This window comes from Podarcis liolepis (assembly GCF_965112155.1).
Source record: "Podarcis liolepis genome assembly, chromosome: 8".
NCBI classification, from domain to species: Eukaryota; Metazoa; Chordata; class Lepidosauria; order Squamata; family Lacertidae; genus Podarcis; species Podarcis liolepis.
In genome coordinates this window covers 55,877,384-55,897,239 of record NC_139560.1, presented here as the reverse complement: position 1 = coordinate 55,897,239, position 19,856 = coordinate 55,877,384, and the positions used below count along the sequence as shown (strand labels likewise).

Genomic DNA, 19,856 nt, shown 5'->3' with positions numbered 1-19,856 from the left:
TTTGTTGTTGGGTTTTCAGAACCTTTCATTTAGTATATTTTCTTCATGTTGTGTAATCCCAGTTCCTATTGTCCTCCTTATTTCACCTCCCCTGAGCTTACTGCATTTATGTATGTTAATCACAACTGAACACCATTAATAATAGATATAATAGGAGTCCACATATGCACATTTGTCATTCAACTACTCATGGGCGCGTTGCTGTCTGCCTGAATATGTAGTGTGTGTATTGGCTACCTGACACCACCTCTAAATAACTACTGTGAAGCCCATACCAAACTTTTTCTCACAGTACTCAAACAAGTGTGGAAGTACAATTGTCCTCTTTTGCAAGAAATCAAAAACTTCCCTCATGCCTAGGTTATTCTAAGTTAGTACTGTTTATATAGTTTATAAATGGTGTTTCACCAGAGTCAATGGGCTAGATTTCCCTTCATGCAAGGCCATATATTTAGCAATATGATATGAATCTAACCTTCTGATTAGAGTCTCATCAAGGAACCCCTAGGCAAAAAAGAGATCCTATCCAATTAAAATTGCAATTATTGTTGCAACTACTGAATCTAAAGGCTTTTCCAGTTAGTATGCACATCGAATTCATGCCATCCATCTGCAGTTTGCCACACAAGATGACTGTACGTTTATGTATGTCAGTCTCAATTGAACACTGTTAATAACAGGTATGGAAATCACCTTCAAAAAGGTGTTGAAATTTCCCTTTCTGTTAGATGTACATTTATTGTAACTAGGAAACGCCATCTGCTGGTTCAAAATCCCTCAACAATGCCTTAAAATGAAAGAAGCAAATGCAAATTGTTTCTGTTTCCCATGTTAATTGCCTTTCAGACGCCTATATTAAGTTAAGGGCAGAGGAAGATTTTACATATGTAGGGTCTGATACCCACATAAATGTATAGTATAGAATTGCTATATCATGTTTATATAGCAATTGTCACTGACCAACAGACAAAAAGGTCATAACCCAGAACTGATTTCATGTAGTCAAAATCATTGTTCTAGACCAGTGATTTGAAAATATAAAGCAGCAATGAAACAATATACTCATATTGTTTTTGATTTGTTGGTTTTTTTACACAGAGCTACTTTTTGCAAGCTTCCTGAAATTGTAGCTTCTCCTGTCAGGATGTTACTGATTTTCCACATTTTTACTGACTGTCAGTAGACTTTACTATTATTACTAACAATTATAACAGCAAACGACGACTCTGAACTGTGGAGATAACAGTAGCAAAGAAAGTAAGGTATGAGACAGGACACTTTTGGAAGGAAAAGGCAGGGTATGAAAAGCTGTACCCACTGAAATCCCATCCTCTATACAACCATTACAAGGCTTCCCCACGATCTGTAGGCCTTCCATGTGATGAAAAACATAGTGTTAGATTGTAGCTCCTTCTGCGTTGTAGCCGGAGTGGTATATGTTGGTATGTATGTGCCAAGGAACAGAATCAAGCCATTGAAATGAAGGCGAGCCATGTTGTGCCTTGAAATATAGTCCAACTACATTTGTAACATGTCTACCTGACAGAGAAGTTCTGTTTCACATTGGCAATGGAGGAAATGCTACAGGTTTCTGATGTCAGGAGCCATTCCACAGGATAGCAGCAGCCTGTTGCTGCATTTCAAGTTCATGTATCAGTTCCCAGAAGAAATTGACAGGTAGGCCTCTGGCACTGCCAGACGGATGGGATGAAAGTAAAAAAAGGAAAGGATAAAACAATGTGGTATGACACTTACTTTCTTCCCCAGTCTGATAGTTCCTTCACTGACATTTAATAAGAGTGTGGAGTCACCCCACCACTCAATTCCTCTTAAATATTAGCTTTCATTCACCTGTGCCTGCCTGGTTGCCTTGGCAATTCTTGTTGCTTAGTAACAAGAACTAGGGCAGGGGATTGTCCTATTGTCTCTCATATATTTCTAAAGAAATAGTTTCCCATTGGATTTTTTTTATTTTAAAAAAATCTTTTTTGTATCATTAAAAATACAGGGTGGTATTCAATGCTAGACTTACTCAGAGGAGACTCATTAAAGTTAATAAACATGACTGACTTAGGCTCATTACTTTCAACATGTCTGCTCCGAGGTCTTAGTTCACTACAACCACAGGCACACATTCCACTTGTCATTGGCTTGTGATATTGTAAACATCCTCGACTTGTGAGCAGCCGGTAACCACTGTGTGAAAGGATCCACGAGTCGATGAACCTTCAGCTCCAGAGAAGCGGACACGGAGCAATGGATCCAAACTACAAGAAAGAAGATTCCACCTAAACATTAGGAAGAACTTCCTGACAGTAAGAGCTGTTCGACAGTGGAATTTGCTGCCAAGGAGTGTGGTGGAGTCTCCTTCTTTGGAGGTCTTTAAGCAGAGGCTTGACAACCATATGTCAGGAGTGCTCTGATGGTGTTTCCTGCTTGGCAGGGGGTTGGACTCGATGGCCCTTGTGGTCTCTTCCAACTCTATGATTCTATGATTTGATTGCGAGGCTCTTCTTCCATTCCTAAGCATGCGGCTAGTTGCCTACTGGGTTTGTTTTGATGTCTGAACCTGATCATAAAACACATTCTGTTGAAAACTTTATGCTAAAAGCTATGATGATATTCGGTGTGGTGGCTTAGGAAAAACAACTTCCATACTTAACAGGTCCTTTAGTCTCTCAGTCCACAAGATGAGTGCCATTGAGAACAGAGCGTCACTGGCAGGAAATTTCTGTGCTTAATGTGGCTCAGGCAGGAGAGGTGGGTGAAGAGTGGCTGGATGGCATCTTCAGTTAACTAAAAGACAGGATTGAAACAAATCTGTAATTTTCAGATAACACAGCCACGTGTGTATAGTCCGTGCAAAATAAAAAGTGTTGGTATAAAAAACATCAGTAGTTACATTTCAGTCTTTTGTGTTTGTGTTAATTCTGTAAAAGTGTGACTTTGAAACTGAATGTAGCAAACCGTAAGAATGAAAATGCAAGTGCCAACTGGGGAAAGCAAAGCTGGGGAATGGGCAGAATTCACACGACAGCCAATGACTCTCTTATTCTAGTATATAAATGCATGCATACAACATGGATTTAGAGCAAACCTAATAGAACAAGCTGAAAAAAGGGCCTACAGTATGAGCGGTGGCCATGTGGTTAGTTTATAGAGGGCAGTCCTCTGTTTGAATGGATGTCCAGTCCAAGTTGAGTTTAAAGATAAGGAACACAAAGAAGGAAAAGAAAGTGCCTTGAAGATTCCCTCAACAGTTAGCACCTGGTCAGTAGAGTGAGCAGGCAGACCAGCCACCTTATCAGGTTCTTCCTCTCTGTGGTGAGAAATTCTGTATTTCTATTTAAATTCTAGCCATTAGCTCAAAAGTTGCAGCTATACATATAAATTAACATATACCAATGAGATGCAACTGTGTTCTCATTTCTTCTTCTTCTTCTGGTGCACAAGTGATCATCCTAACAGCATGGCATTTGGAAAAAAAGTGTGTGTTTCTGTGTCAGTATAATCCTTAGGAGGAACAACATTATAGGGGGAGGGAAATGGAGGGAAGGCTAGGATATTCATTTATTTGGCAAGTCCTTTATCAACTGCAGTCTAACAGACAAGCTGCAGGTTTTTTTGCACATAGCTCAAACAAAAAGGCAAGCAACACGGGGCATGCATGCATGCTTTTTGGCATCTTGGGAATTTTTTTTAAGCTATCTAGGTGTCTCAGCTGCAGAAATATAAAGGAATTGCCATGACAACATTTAAAAAGCAAAAGAAGCCCAGATTTACCGATTTCCATTAATGCACACAATGGGTTTTTCAAAGGCCAACTCATCTCAAAAGAATTTGAAGTTAACCCTTTCAGATTATGCTGATACATCCAGCAACTGCCTTTTGGCACATACCAGGTTGAATATATACCGTATATGAATGAATCTGGCATATACTTCTGGGACTTCAGGCTAAGACAGGAAAAAATGTGGAAATTTAACTGAAATATTAAGTTGTGCTCCTTTTGGCTTTGTGACCCATCCCAAAACTCCACAGAGAGGAAATTACCAAGCTAAAAAGATACAGAAAAATACAAATGGCATGTGGAATCTCAGACTACTTTGTGAACAGTCTTTTAGTGTGCATCCTTGTGAAATATATGTCCTCCTCCTGGCTTGCAACTGAGATGCTTAATGGCAAGGAATTTGTTAGAAATGATTAGCAACAGAAGTGAGAATGAAATATTCAGATACTATACACAACATCTGATTTAGGCTACCATGCTACTGTAAGAAGGTAAGTGCATGCACATTTTCCTATTAGCAGACATAGTGCATAACACTGATATTCCAGAATGTATATATTTTCATATATAAAATGTAGTGCTTATTGAACCTTATTTTACCTAGTATCTCAGGGCTGCGTCTCACGGTACTTTTGAAAGACATGACAGCACTATCAGGACTTCCGTGAGTGTAGGACGATGGGAGCTTTCAAGTTACACAGAATTCACCATGAGGAGGAATGGAAAGGTAGCTAATTCTAAGATATTTAGAGGGCAAAATTGGTTACAAATGCAAGGAATGCAATCCAAAAAAGCACTAAGATTACTTTGACACATTTAACTACCCCTAACGCAATAGCATTAGTTGCTCTTTTTGCATTACAAGGTCTTAATGACACCTGAGATTTGTGGCTCTAGAAAGATGCATCTGTTTTCTTGCTGAACATTTTTCATGCATCTTGCTTTTTTTTGAAAAAAAATGCTTCCTTGATAAGCCCCTTCAACAAGATTTGTAACCCATTTTCTGTTTATATAAATATATATTTATGTTTATATAAAATTATGATTTTTTTAAAAAATCATTCAGCATGACTTGGTTAACATCACCTTTAATTTCATATTTTATTTGCTTTAGTTTTTTTAATAAGAACATTAATATCTAAAGAAGATTTCTGTGTAAGTTGAAAGCTTGCATCAAGATCTGTAGCACTAGCTGATCCAATAAAGTATATTACTGTACTTAGTTTGCTCTTTGTTTTTTTCTTCTGTTGCTCCAACACTGCTACTAATGGCTGCAATCTTAAATGCACTGATTAGTACACATCAAATTTAATGGTACCCCGAAGTGGTTTTCTGAATCTGTGCTTAGTTCAGAGGGAGAGAATAGCCTAATGATCACACACAAACATTTCCGTTTCAAAAGCACATTAATTACTGACCAGCTAGGAATTGCATTAACCAAGGACCTCTGTGCAACATCTCCTTTTTATTCAAACACATGTCAAGAGCCCAGCACCATAATTTCATTACAGGCCACATGAAGTGTACATGCAGAAAGTTACAGTTCTCCATGTGTACATGCAGAAAGCGCCACCTCTAGGATGTTCACCCAAAGGGATCTTAAGTAGTAAGTTCTGGAGATCATCAGCCCCAAACCCTGAAAAGCCACTGCCGGTCAGAGCAATGTAGACAGACCTGCACTAGATGGAAAAGCTCTGTGACTTAGCTTCACATGTTGATATGAATTAACAGCCGTTACTTCCCACGCATGGCTTTTAAAGGGCTGGGAAGTCAAAGCAGGAGTGAAAATGATAGGATAAATGCTCTTCCACAAGGGATTCACTGGTCTCTGTAAATGTATTGTATTTCATTTGGCACCATCCTGAAGTGTTCCACTGCTGTGGAATTAAAGAGTAGCAACAGCCACATGGTATTTTCTTACCTTGGAAAAGAGAATAGATAAACTCACGGAGGGTAAGCCTGGATAACTAAATGGATATTCAAGCACAGTTGGTGGGGAACAAGTAGAGAGTTCCTGCTTCCACATCCTTCTTCAGGGTTCCTGGAAGTATTCTGCTGTGTGTTTCCATCTCCATCATCTCTCCTTTGAGTTTTAAGAATCTTAATGTTTGATCATTCCCCAATGGGTGCTCGAATTCCTTTCAGATTGTTTGCTGGTCTACAAACATAACCTGTCCTTTGTTTCAGGATTATCATCACGCTGCCAGAATTGGCCATGTAAGTTCCCTGCCTCATCCAAGATCTCATGGCCGGTATGTGGGTGAGAACCCAGTAGTCCACTTCTTCAGGAACATTGTAAGTTTCCATTTCACCTTGGTAATTCTTTCACCAAACAAAAATGCTTACTTTACTTTTTAAAACATACACACCAACTAGCTAGTGCCCCGAAGATAATTTCTCTGCTAAAAGGGAGTGCAGACAAAATTATATCCAGTGTACCATGTAAGGGGATGGGCACTGGAAGTCACTCTCCTGATCCACAGCTATGTGTGCATTTCTATGGGCTCACAGATTTCCTTCACCTGGAGCCTGTCAGTATTTTGCTGCCTGAGGCACAGGACAAGGTGGTGGCCCCCCTCCCAATTCTACCAACAGAAGTCAGTCAGATTGGCAACTGAATCAACACTGGCAACAGAACTGTAGCATCTGGTAGCAGCAGGCTAGCTTGAAGGTCACAGGGCAAGCCATGTGACAGCTCTCCTCCTATGGCACTTTGCCACCACACCCAAGCATATGTCACTTGAGGTAACTGCCTCAGCCTGCCTAATGGTAGAGCCAGCCTTGCCTGCCATACTCTATAGACTCAAGGGAATGTGAGGCAGTAGCACCTTCTCCTGAACTGAAGATGAACAGCTGGTCCTTTTTGAAGGGGAGAGACCATTTATGAGAATTGGCTGTTCCTGCAGCAAATCACTATGTTGGAGCAAGTCACATGCCCAAACAAACTAACTGTGTGCAGATGCAGCTTATTACCAGTCTGAGGGCTATTGAAAGGCAAAAGACAGTCTTCCAAGGCAGAAGAGGGTTTTCCTCAGTTTTGAAACTGGAATTTTTCCATTCTAACATGGAAATCTTTGGAAAAATCCAATACTGTAATCCGGACTTGCTCCCTTCTTTCAAATAGAAACAAAAATGGATAGAAATATTCTGTGTCAGTGTCAATACCAATGAGACAAATGTTACTGACATGAATATTTATAGAAATTACTTCAATCTTGAGTTGTGGCTCACTTCTTGTGGAGCCTTCAGAGCCATGGATCTGGGACTCAACTCTTGCATAAACCACTGAGCTGTAACAAATATATGGATTTTTACCAGAGACTAATAAGCACTGAGGAGCAGGAAGTCCCTTGCTTCTCATGTGGTATTTAATATATGGTGGTTTTGTTAAGAAGAGGTTTTCCCCACCTTTTCCCTTCATGTCTAGAACATTTTCATCTTTTAGAAATTTGCAAATCCCTCAGACTCACTCTTATAAGCCTAGCCCAGCAGCTACATAAGCAGAGGGCTTATCTGAAAGTTTTCTTTTAATAATAAGCTAATTCCCACCCTGAGCCTCTGAAAAACGGGGATAGAAATTCAAATCAGGGAAGAGGTTGTAGGAGCAAACCTACATTGCATATTTGATTTAGGCTTCACTCCTAATCCCACTTACCTGGGAGCAAGCCACATTGAATTCAATAGGACTTACTTCTGAGTAGGATGGCAGGATCTGTCAGTTTTGGTTCTCTCTCATTTTTCAAATCTTAAATTCAGTTCTCTGTGTTTCTGTAGCAATCTTCAAACTAAAATCATCATGAAACTTCACCAATATTTTAGTGCCAATTTCTCCTAATAAACACAGTTTTTGTGTGCAGTTTTGACTAATGTACACATTTTTGCAAGAAATTTTCCCTAACTCAGTGCATTATAAATGCATTTGTATATACACTTTCCCATAATATATGCATCTTTGTAAATACTGGTTGGTTAGAGAACTACATTGCAAAGTTCTGGTAAGTGCAAACTTCATAGGATGGCTATGTTTGTCGTATTGTTTTGTAAAATGTGAATTTGATGGATTTGCCTTTAAATGCAAACTGTACAGCCTGTGTGCGCAATAGTTGAGCAGCACAACTAACAAGTTTACACAGAAACTTGTTCAATGTAACATGTGAACAAGCCTCTTCTTTTTAACAACCACATGTTGAGCATACAGGAAGCCCAACATGGGAGCGGCTCCTCACATGTAGGAACCCCATGCCATCTCAACACCAACACAACCAACTCTCTCTATCCCATTAAGCACATACACAGGCTAGCACACTGGTGACTATGTGCAGACAGCAATGCTCAACATGTGATTCCTTTTTTTAAAAAAAAGAGAGAGACCTTGCTTCGGAGCAGAGCTGAAGATCATGCTACACACAAGTAACAAGTGCATAAAGTGTATTGAAAGTGTCTCATGTGGCTTGTTACACTTCACATTACTGAGAGACAGAAAAATGTAGGGCTGTTGCTTTCTGCAGTAGCTACACAGCTCCCAAAATATCCACTTCCTTCCTAAGAATCTAATAAATCTGGGTGCAAAGCTGAGGCCCACCATGAATTCATTGGTTGGACCAGAGTGAGAATAACAGCAACTAGCTTTGCAATGTTGCTGGAATTAAGAATGAGGCTTGTAATTAAAGTGGCAGATCAAGAGTGTTGTCTAATGAAGGTCGTGCAACTGGTCCTCTTTTGCATTGCTTATTTACATTCTGAGGAATCTTAACAGGGTTTGTGGGTTTGAAGAACAAAAGTCAATTCTTATCGAACAGCACAGGAGTCTTTCTCAAATATCTTCACATAATGAGCAGCCAAGAAGCATTTTTAGCACAGCATCAGGCAGACAAGGTGCTAAGAGTAAACTCAACCCTTTTGCTAGCAAAAACAGCAAAACCTATGCACAAGAAGGCATCAGCAGGCTTGAGGAGTTGCACTATTTTTTTAAAAAATAATAATTCAGGAATTTAAAAAAATGAGGCAGGAACAGCCCAATGAAGAGTGAGCATGCTCAGAGGTCACAGAATGCTTGCTGACTATTGGTGGTGGGGCGGGGGGAGGAGAGAATGGAAAGCCCAGGAGGAGGGGCCCTGAAGTGGCATATCTGGAAGCAGACCTGAAAACTCAACTGCATAGCATTTTGTTGCAGATCCTACTTTTCCTCTTACTTTTGTGTTGTTTTTCAGGTGTCTCCCAGGTCAACTCCTCCCCTGTATGGAAAGGTACGTGTGAAAATGTGATATTGATTCACATTATGGGCCATCAGCTTGCGGCAAGCCAAAGACTAAGAGTCATGTCTCCTGACAGAGTATGACTTACTGTATTTTTCTGTGTATAAGACAATGCTTTTTGCTTTAAAAAATTGGCAAAAATTGGGTGTCGTCTTATACATGGATAGTGAATGCAGAGGGGAGACGTGCAATTAATAGCAGCAGCAAGCAGGAGATTAGCAGTGGCTATTGGGCGGGTGATTGGTGGCTGCGGCATGTCTGCTGGCGATTGGCTGCGGCTGCGGCAATTGGGCAGACGACTGGCGGCTGCAGCAAGTGGGCGGGTGGGCTGTTGGTGGCGGCGAGCGGGCACACGTTTGCTGGCTGCGATGAGGTGTGCAATTGGCAGTGGCGGGCAGGTGGGTGAGCGATTGGCGGAAGTGATCTCCCCCACCCCAAAAAGCTAAGCAACTTAATTTGTGGTTAAAAAAAAATAGGGGTCGTTTTATACATGGGGGCATCTTATATAGGGGAAAATACGGTATATAGAATGATTTATCCCAGAATGCTGCTATGTAATGTAAACAGCACATAATGCATGTATGTTGCTGTCTTAAAGGAGCCATGCATCTGATTAGGAACATATTGATTTGCCTTCCACTGAGTCAGACCATTGTGCACCTGCATTGGCTGTGCTAACTGTCTTGCCTGCATTTCAGTCATGGTCTCTCCCACACCCACCTGGAGATGCTGGGATGGGCTAGGGACTATCTGCATGCTGAGCAGATGCTTTATCTCTGAGCTCTGACCCTTCCCTGTGATGGTCCTTCCATGTTGGTTCAGTGGACCCTCAGTTCCCCATTGGGGCTTACTCTGGACTCAGACAACAAGCATGAAACAGCTTATAACAGAGATATGGTTGTTTTTCTTCATTCAAGGCTGAAACAAGGATTGCAGGCCCCACTCTTCTCAAGGTCATCTTTGAGAGGCCACAGCTGTTCCAATGCCACCTCCTCTCAGTACAGTCTCTCCATCAACACTCATACCCTTTAGTGGTTCTCCCATCTTTCTTTGTGACCCCAGGCTGGTGTTGTATCTCCAAAGCCACTTTCCTTTCTCCCAAGTATCTACCCTTCTCTTAAGGTTGACCTCACAGTACATCTAAGCACACCCTAATCTGAACTGCAAGAAGACCTTGGTGCTTCTTCCCAACCCTTTACTTCCCCACTTGCCATAGTAGCTTATTGCCCAGCCTTAGAAGGAATGCTGAGCACATTTGAACACATGTGCCCCTTGCAAAAGGATCGCTGGAAATGTAGGACAAGGGATCTAACTAGGTTACGTTACACATACTGGGGAATGAGGCAAATCCTCCAGATTGTTCCCAGCGCCTGATAAGGCAATTTGAATGGGCAATTGTCAGTTATGCCTTATTTTAAGGGACATTGCTAAATCTGAAATGATCCGAACATCCTAATCAATCCCTCTTATTCCAGCACATTATGCCAGATGACTGGTGCATCTAGAGCAGCACTGTTAGATCTTGACTGGAAAGCTGATATCAAAGCAGCTCTCAGCCAAAGGCCTTTCCAAATGCTGGCACCAGAACTATCCAAGACTGAACCTGTAGGAGCATGGATGAATAGCATGTACTTTACAATGGAGGGTCACTTGAGTCTAATATGTTCCACACAACCACTTGGGTTTTAAACTCCTTTAAACACTCGATTACTACAACCCAAGTATAGCTTGATCCTCATTCAGTTTGATCCTCGTTAATAGACAAACCCTCCTTCACTGATTATACTTCTCTTGTATAGTGTCTTCAGTGTCTTTTTGCCCCATGGTGGTCACCATGTCACTGTTTCTGTTTCTTGTATGCGCAGGGGAGATCATCCTTTTCCAGATTTAGCTGGGTAGGTGATGAACATGCTTTCTTGTGCAGCCATTTTGCTTCGCCCCAAAAGTGCAAATAGCATCTGTTTTGTTTTTTTCTGTTTTGCCTTCCTAGCTCCTGCAGAATCTTCACATTCATGTTTTTGACTGTGGCTTGTCTGCTTTGCTCCTCCTGGCTCCCAATCCGTTCCTTTATGCCCATGGTTTTGTTGCTTGCTTTTATCCAGAAGCCTTTCAAGCTTGCAATACAATTTAAATTATTTTTGCCTGAGCACGGAGCCAAACTGCACTGCATGGCAAACCTCTTCCCTTTAAGGCAATTTAAAGGTTCTACTGATCTCTGTGTGTCTGTGGAGTGCCAGCGGGGAGGTAAAAAGAAAAGATAGCTTGAAATAATGAATTGGACACAACTCCATTTTTGTTTGGGATCATGAATATAGTCAAGAACAGATGCAGGGTATACCTTTTGCATCCCGTTATTTGATGGGAGTTACAATATCATTTACTGACACTTGTAGAATCAAAGAGTTGGAAGGGACCCAAGGGTCATCTAGCCCAACCCCCTGCAATGCAGGAATCTCAGCTAAAGCATCCAGGACAGATGGCCATCCAACTTCTGTTTTAAAATCTCCTAGGAAGGAGGGTCCACTACCTATTGTGGGAGCCTGTTCCAGTTCCCCAGCAGTTATATTTTCAAAAAGAAAATGATGAGGAAGACATGATAACGTTCGTTCTTCATTGTAGGCAAAATTATATTCATTACCACTATGCAGAACACCACTAGAATAAATTAACTATTAGACTGAGGAGTAGGAAAGGTGCCATTTTCATTCCCATCCTGGAGAGGGTTAGCTGAACAGGAGAGGGAAGGGAGCACTGTGTGTGTGTGTGTGTGTGTGTGTGTGTGTGTGAGAGAGAGAGAGAGAGAGAGAGAGAGAGAGAGAGAGATTATGTGTCGTTAAATGCTTTGTATGTTAAGAGTGCATAGTGTTTGTGTGTTAAGTTAAACCTCCAACAGTTTTCCAACAAAGGTTATGCCGTCAAATACCAAAGAGCTTATTCTGCTAAAAAGTCTGTTGTCCTGAAAAGCTAATGTTCTTTAGCAGGAAGACCTCTTCATATAGTTCTCTCCCCCAATCCATCTGCTGTAAACTCATTTTGTTCCTTTAGACACCTGAGTTCAGAACAAAAGGTTTTACTTAGAATTAATTAGAAGCCACAATTATCAAACGCTACTAGAACTAGTTACATTTTTGCTTTAAAATTACAAAATTATGTTATGCCAGGTTGCTTAGAAATGTTTCCATCATCCACTGGACATTTTGCTAGGCCAAAAAAGGTCATTACCAGCTGCTGTAAAGTTTTAGTGAAATGTTTGAATGGCCTAAGCTCTTACTAGGAGGCGGCAGGAAAGGTCTGGCAACCTCAGGAAGTGGCCAAGCGTGTGGAGGCACTGTGCTAGTATTTTATCCTTTAAACTGGTTGCTGTGTACAAGACTAATTAGAACAGTTTACCATTTTCAAAAAAGACATGGCAGACTTGACTTGCATTGCAGTGTGTTTGAAGAGTTGTTTGCCCGACTTTGGATGTTGCATACCAATCCTGGCAGGGGAAAGCTTTTAAATTAAAGTACTGCTTTGCGGTTGCTGAGCAGAATGCTAGTTGAAAATTCCTCCTTGAACGACCAGTTTTCATCAGACATGTGTGCAATTACTTTAACAAGCTTTCCTCATTTTTAACAATGCTTTTCCAAAAAAATGGACATCGGTAATGTGTAAGTACTTCCTTCACAATATACCTTCACCCTACCCCCACCCCATTAATATTCAGAGGTGGGGGGGACTTTTTAAAGGGGCTAGATGAATGAAAGACGAAACACATTTATTTTCATAGTACCTTCTTCCACATTTACTTGATGGCAGCTGTTATCACTTGACAGCCTGGCTGTGTTAAGCAGTTTACATCAGTTACCACATTATTAGTCATTAGGGATTATTATCACCTCAGGCAATTCCCAAACAATGTGCGCCAAAGACTGCAGTAAGATTCATTTAAATGCTAGCCAACATGTAAAAGATATTGGATTTGCCTTTAGCTTCCCGTATATACATTTTACTCCCTTCTAAATATCTATTTCATTGCCAGCAATTGAGGTATTTTCTTTCATCACCGGTTATTTCGGGGAGAGCACTATCCTACCTGTCTCTTATCCTTTCATGAGCTTAGCTAATGTAATAGCCTTCTGCTCCCAGTCTTCCTAAGCTATTGTAATATATGTCAATGACAAAACAAAGTACTGTATTTGCAATTTCCTTTTCTTTGCAGGGTGGTGAAACTCACAGGCCTGGATATGGAAGTGGAAGATTCTATGAGCATAAATATGCTCACAAGGGACACAAGGGATACCACTATGATGGCCAGGGCACACTGTCTAGACTCTTTAGACTGGTAAAGTAAAATATAATATATATACATATTTTTAAAAGAGTAGGTGCAAAATGTGAGAGGAAGGGGAAAACTAGGAACAGCTGATTATTGCATTCATTGGATATATAGTTTTACCATAGATTTATCATAGCAACTGTCTTGGAAATCAGGAACACTGCTTGTGAAAAAGAAGAATGGTAGGTTTGGAAGACCATCCAGTGTGGACTTCTGATAATAAATTCCAGCATTCTCTTTGCTGAGGCAAAGCTCTCAACTGTAACTTATACACTTCAGTTATAACCCAGGTGATGAGGCCTCCGAAGCCTAGAGCCAAGTGAGCAATAGAAACACCTGGTTCAGCTTTATGTTTCACCTGAGGAGGCATACGGAAGGGTGCCACATTATATCTGCTTTTCTTCTGCAAGAAATAGGGCATTGAGCATGTCTGCACCTAGGTTGTGCAATGCCTTGCTTGTAAATATTAAGTAAGCACCATCAGTACTTTGTTTCAAATGCTTCCATAAGAAGTCTTTCCTGTTACAGTTTACAGAGTAGTTTACCAATCAATACTTCTTCCCAGGGAATTCTCTGAGGGGGATAGTGATCTCCTGACAACTCTCAACACCCTTGATAAACTACAGTTCCCAGGATTCTTTGGGAGAAGCCATGACAGTTTAAAGCAGTTTAAAGCAGATGGGGCCTAAATTAGCTGAAATCAATGGGCCTTAAATTACATTATGGCTAACTCGTTCCATTGGTTTCACTGGAAACCAATTCAGCCACGTTCCCCTAACTTATAATAGATCCCACCCAATGGAACTGCTAGTCATATAAATTTGATTGGCATCAAGTCATAAAGATGAAGCACTCTGGCTAAATTGTATAAACTTCAGAGTTATTCAGATGAAAGAGAAAGTATACGATTCAATATGTGTGAGGTTAACTGCTCCGTTATGCTAACAGTTTGCATCAAAATAGGCCCCCAGAACTATTTGTGGAAGAGTGTTACCTCTAGTCTAGACTTTCCTAGTTGTGTACTGCTAGGCTTGGTACCTCCATAACTGGTACAACTGGAGAGAGTAGTAGTCCCTGACACTGTAGCCTAGTGTATCTTCATCCAGTTTATCTAGTGTGATGCTTCAAGCTACACTGTTGCACTGCAAAAGCTTTTCAAGGTTTATTAGCACACAAGACAGTTGGATTTTCACCTGAAACATTTTCCTTATCAAGACTGAACAGGCTGCTTACCTGTAAATGTAGTTCTCTGGCGGAGGCTCTGTGTGACAACAGAGACCCTGTGGAGAATTTATATTGCATGATAATGAAGCAAATAGACAAAAAGAGGAAGGAAGAACATAATGTTTTATACCTCTGAATGTAAACAGAAATTATTCTAAGGTTACAAGAAATAAGGGGGAAATGTGTTTGTTGCAAGGTAAAGGTAAAGGTACCCCTGCCCGTACGGGCCAGTCGTGTCCGACTCTAGGGTTGTGCACTCATCTCACTTAAGAGGCCGGGAGCCAGCGCTGTCCGGAGACACTTCCGGGTCACGTGGCCAGCGTGACGAAGCTGCTCTGGTGAGCCGGCACCAGTGCAGCACACGGAAATGCCGTTTACCTTCCCACTTATAAAGCGGTACCTATTTATCTACTTGCACTTAGGGGTGCTTTCAAACTGCTAGGTGGGCAGGAGCTGGGACCGAAAGACAGGAGCTCACCCCGCCACGGGGATTCGAACCACCGACCATACGATCGGCAAGTCCTAGGCACTGAGGTTTTACCCACAGCGCCACCCGCGTTTGTTGCAAAGAAAGTCATTTAATATGCATTGAGTTAAAGTGAACCAGCAGTTATAGTAAAAAGTTAATGGCTTTTTTCCCCAATTGACCAACAGATCTTGCTATTTTGTGTGTTGGTAGAACTGCCCATCCCTATTCCTATTTATTACCATCCACTGTCTTATGTCCTTTTCTCTGTTTCCAGAATTAGCTATTATTGGTGAAATTTTCTTTTCATGCAGCTTCTGTGTTATTTGCAGATATATACAATATTTATAAATGCCAAGTTTTAATTTGTAAGCCATTGGACTTGACAATAAAGTTTATAAGCCATTAGAGTTGGCCATTAGATTAGACCTTCATTCTCTCCTAGTAGATGTTGTGATTTCACCCCATGTTTCCATAAGCAGGAATTGCCCCTTATTTTAACCATCTGCAAAAATGGAAGTTTGTTATCCAGTATGTAATAATTTGCTATAAAATGGTCCTCATTATTTATATGTTATCCAATATTTCTTTAAAGTGTGGCTCCTTAAAACAGATCTAATTAAAGGCAGGTTTCTGTGGGAAGTAATGGATTTAAAATGTCTGCAATAAAACAGAAATAAGTGCTTAATAGGGCATAATTAATTGTCAATTAAACATAATTACAATGCTCCAACTATTTTGATTGATGAAACTAAGCAATGATGTGGCTCAGTAGCAGTTGCAATTACAAACGATCAGGGAAATATTGCTGGCTTTATCATCAAAAAGTAATAATAGAACCACCATTAGAAAGCACTAAAAACCATCTAGCAAAATCCTACGAGGAATGACAAACATGTGTTGGGAAAACGGTGAGAGGAGGTCTAACAGTAGACCTGGGGTACTCTGAAGAAAGCATCATTATTACTAGAGATTCTGAAGTCCAACAACCTGGTGCCTGGAGAATCCTAAAGAGGTTCATGGTGGTTATAACTATCTCACTATAAATCCCTGGTCTTCTGTCTTGTGTTTGCTGATTTAGTAGAACCTTCAGAAAAATGAACGTGGGGTTCTTTGGATCTGCTAACCTTAAATATCCCAGATCAAAACAAAATGAATGGCATAGTCAAATTTGCTTTGCAGGCTTCCTTGGCCATGTAGTTGTGCAGCTCATTGGTGCTGCCCAAGTGCCTGGTATGGGTGGAGGAGCTTTTTTTCCCCTGGCACGAAAATGATGACAAGGACGGAGCCATGTGGTTCTCTCTGGGGAGAGCATGCCATAAGCTGGAAGGGCAGAGCTCAATGAGACTGTCAGCCCAATGTAGCTTTGTTTAGTTTCAGTGGCCTTGGTTTCTCTGACCTATCCAGCAACACTGATAGCACCCAATTCTTTAGAATTAATATTTAGTGACTAGAGCCCATTGATCGAGGAATTTGTTACAGAAGATAGTATCAAGTTTTGTTACCTGAAATTTAATTAGAATGAACTCATCATACTTTGAAATTTGATTGTAAAAATAGAATTCCCCGAAGGCAAACTATATTTGAAATTGCAACACTTTCAAAGATCAAAGTAGTAAAGAAACCTTGAACAAAATCAAATATGTACCCTCCATTTCAGCAGCTATGCGTGAGAGATTTCCCTGCGGTTGGTGGAACCAGTCTGTACTAATTTGTACCAGAGTCTGGATGGAATTGCATTTAGCACTCTTATACTGTAGATCTGAGCAGTAGATTCATTTTAATCCAATTCTTTGTTGTTGTTTTTCTTTCCAAAGGGAGGATCTGGTTCCCGACCTGGCTCCCGGTCTGGCTCTCCCATTGCTAGGCGCTGAAGCTCTCAGATGTTACCAAAGGGCTACACTCTCTGCTTTATAACATAGATGCCTTGAAGGTTTAATAACAAACTGCAGAATTCCCTAGATAGAAACACAATCTATTTGTTAATGTCACTGAGTTGTGCATGCAGTAGAAGTACACAAAAAATTATTGGCAAATGCTGACCAAGAACAAATGCAAAACAAAACAAACTCCCAAATTTTCAAAGTAGCTTTTACTTGCTGTCAACAGCATTACTTTAGGGAAAGTAACAGTCCCCCCATATTATTCATTCATCTTCAAGGTGTTTCCAAAGAATATAGGGCTTTAATTTTTTAAGCACATACAACATTAAGTCCCTTTCAGATTTCTTTTTCACTAAACTTTAAGTAACAACATACTACACAATTGTCTACCTTAACCTTGCCATTAACAGACTTTTGAGATCTCTGCTGTAAACAAAGAAAATAATAATAATAAAAATGTGCAGAAGTTGTAAGGACTGTTTATCCAATTTTTTTTTAATTATTTGGTTTTGATTTATTATTATGATTTCATTTTTTCAGTACCCCTTTCTCTCACAGTTTGTATTTGATTTTTTCTAACTGGATTAGGCAGTCACAGAAAGGTATCTTCTACTGGGAGTTCAAGGTATGTTGCAATGTGGGAGAAGGCAGTTGTTACTGTTTCAATGAGATTGAGCTATGGCCATAAGGAATGATGCACCTTCTAGTGCATGACCAATTGCTCATCACACCCAACATATTAGAAATTAAGAGTGGCTGGGAGAGAGAAAAGAGGATCTCAAACTTGAATTAGACTAGTTACAACAGAAAATGAGGGGTCATTCCAACAAAGGAAAACATAGAGTTGGACATATGAATGTCCCTGCAGCTCTACACAGGCACTTGCTGCAACTAAGTCCGTTTGCAGCTACAATAAAAAAAGAGTCTAATTTCTAAATAACAGAAAGCCCTTTGGTGAGGAAGTTTCAGATAGTATCTGCACATCTAAAGTTAGCATTCCTAGCTGTTGTGTTAGTGCAGCAGAGTTAAACATGCAGTGCACCAGAGCAAACTACACTGTTAGATTGTAGGTATTAAAACTAATGAGCTAGAAATAGGTGCTAATTGTTGACACATATACTAAGGAATAAACATGTGGAAATGGGTCTACCCATCTACGTGAAGAAAAATGCTCTTCTGAATTGCACTGTTTTATAATATTCAACTTATTCTGTCTCTAAATGACCTTCCTGTACTCATGCAATGTTTTATTTGAGCTTATATGTTGTAGACACTATATTAAAGACTAAGTTGGCACGTGCCTTTAGCTAATGAACATCAGGAGTTACCGACGTTAATGCCAACTGACATATAGTGGATGTTGTTGTTGTTCTTGTTGTTAGCGATAGGTCACTCTAATCTACCATAGGTTTCAAGCAACATTCTTAATATGCAGCAATGAAAGATGAGAGGGTAGAAACACACAGAAACAAACAAAACAGAATACCAAAATTGTTAAGCACACACGAACACATTACATCTTCTTTCAAAATGTTGTTGGCTATGTGTATTTTTCTATGTGTAGCCTCATCCAGTTGTGTATTCCACAACATAATAGTGAGTTTCACTTAAGTGTATTGTTCTTAAATGTGTATGGATACAACTCCTGGAAAAAAACAACCACCAATATTGAAATAAAATACTCAACTTTTAATGAAATTTGGAGGATTTAATTTTTTTAAGTGTTTAGGACTTTAAGGTCAATCACACAAGCCAATAAACTAGACAGACAAACTGCTTCAAAGCTACACACAAGCATACACTATGTCTGATTGTGATGCTTAATCTTTTAGAACATTCTGCCAAGTGTTTGAAGGGAAATGAAAGATCCACATTTCACCAAATGATTTTCTTCCTGTCTTTGCTTCCTGTGGATTTATTTATTTTTTTATCTATATTTTTGCATCTCTTCAAAAGAAAATTTTCAATCCTGCACACAGTTCTTTCAAAGTAAAGATATTCTAAATGCAAAGCATGTAGAGTCAAGTAATATGTTTAGGACTGGATTGTACATTCTGTACACTCCGTTAAGTCGAAGCCATCAAATGAAACATAGTGAACAACATTTGTCAGTATATGTCAGTATAAGCCACTTGTACCATCATTTCCTTCCAGAGTCTGGGGCGTTAAACAAAGTGCTCAAACTCAGGCAAAAAGAAAAAAAGTCCTGCCTCCCTCTGAAAAGTCCAGGACTACAATTCAAAAAAATGTCAAGAGGAAAGCACTAATCAGTTCTTGCCTTCTATTCACAATGGACCTCCTATAGCTCCTGAAGCCCACTTGGCCTGCAAAATGGCCTAGTTCTCACTTAAGTGATAAAACCAGTGTGAATTACCGGTATAACACTGCAGACTGCAGGTGGATGCTTACATAACTGAATGCTATTCCACACGAAAAAACACAATTCACATGGGGGAAAAGAAGTTAGGGAGAATTGCTCTTTTCTTGCCTTCTCCTTGACATGCTCATTTTTCATGTGGAAAGGAGGTTGTTGTTGTTTTTGTATACACTATTCAGTTAAACGAGCCCCACAGCTACCAAGAGACTTTTTTCTTTATTTATATCCCACCCTTTCCTCCAAGGAGTTCAAGGTGGTTACAAGGTTCTTCCCAACCTATTTTTCATCACAACCATCCACTGAGGTAGAATAGGCTGAGTGACTGGCCCAAGGTCACCCATTGAACACTTCACGACTGAGAGGGGATTTGAACACTGGTCTCCAGCATTCTTACCAATATGCCACACAACACTCATAAAATGTGTGCCTGAGTGAAAACTAGATGACCAACTCATTGGTTTTCACTTGCTTACTTGGCCTCTGATTGGTTTAATCTGATTTTTCTCTTCACAGGTTAATTGTGCACTCTCTCAGTCATCTCAA

The 19,856-nt window shown here is 40.2% G+C and overlaps 1 protein-coding gene across 5 annotated transcripts in view; it reads left to right on the top strand.

The window, feature by feature from the left end:
* MBP (myelin basic protein) overlaps positions 1–18,634 on the top strand; it is a 344,303-nt gene extending 325,669 nt beyond the window's left edge. For 4 of the 5 annotated variants that reach the window (XM_083518797.1, XM_083518796.1, XM_083518795.1 and 1 more), the window contains 5 exons: positions 5,978–6,085; positions 9,001–9,036; positions 10,911–10,940; positions 13,247–13,369; positions 16,871–18,634. In XM_083518797.1, the coding sequence (XP_083374923.1) occupies positions 5,978–6,085; positions 9,001–9,036; positions 10,911–10,940; positions 13,247–13,369; positions 16,871–16,927 (354 nt within the window). In that variant the 3' untranslated portion in view covers positions 16,928–18,634. The remainder of the gene's footprint in view (positions 1–5,977; positions 6,086–9,000; positions 9,037–10,910; positions 10,941–13,246; positions 13,370–16,870) is intronic. The other variant, XM_083518794.1, reaches the window with a different exon arrangement.
* The last annotated feature ends 1,222 nt before the right edge of the window (positions 18,635–19,856 follow it).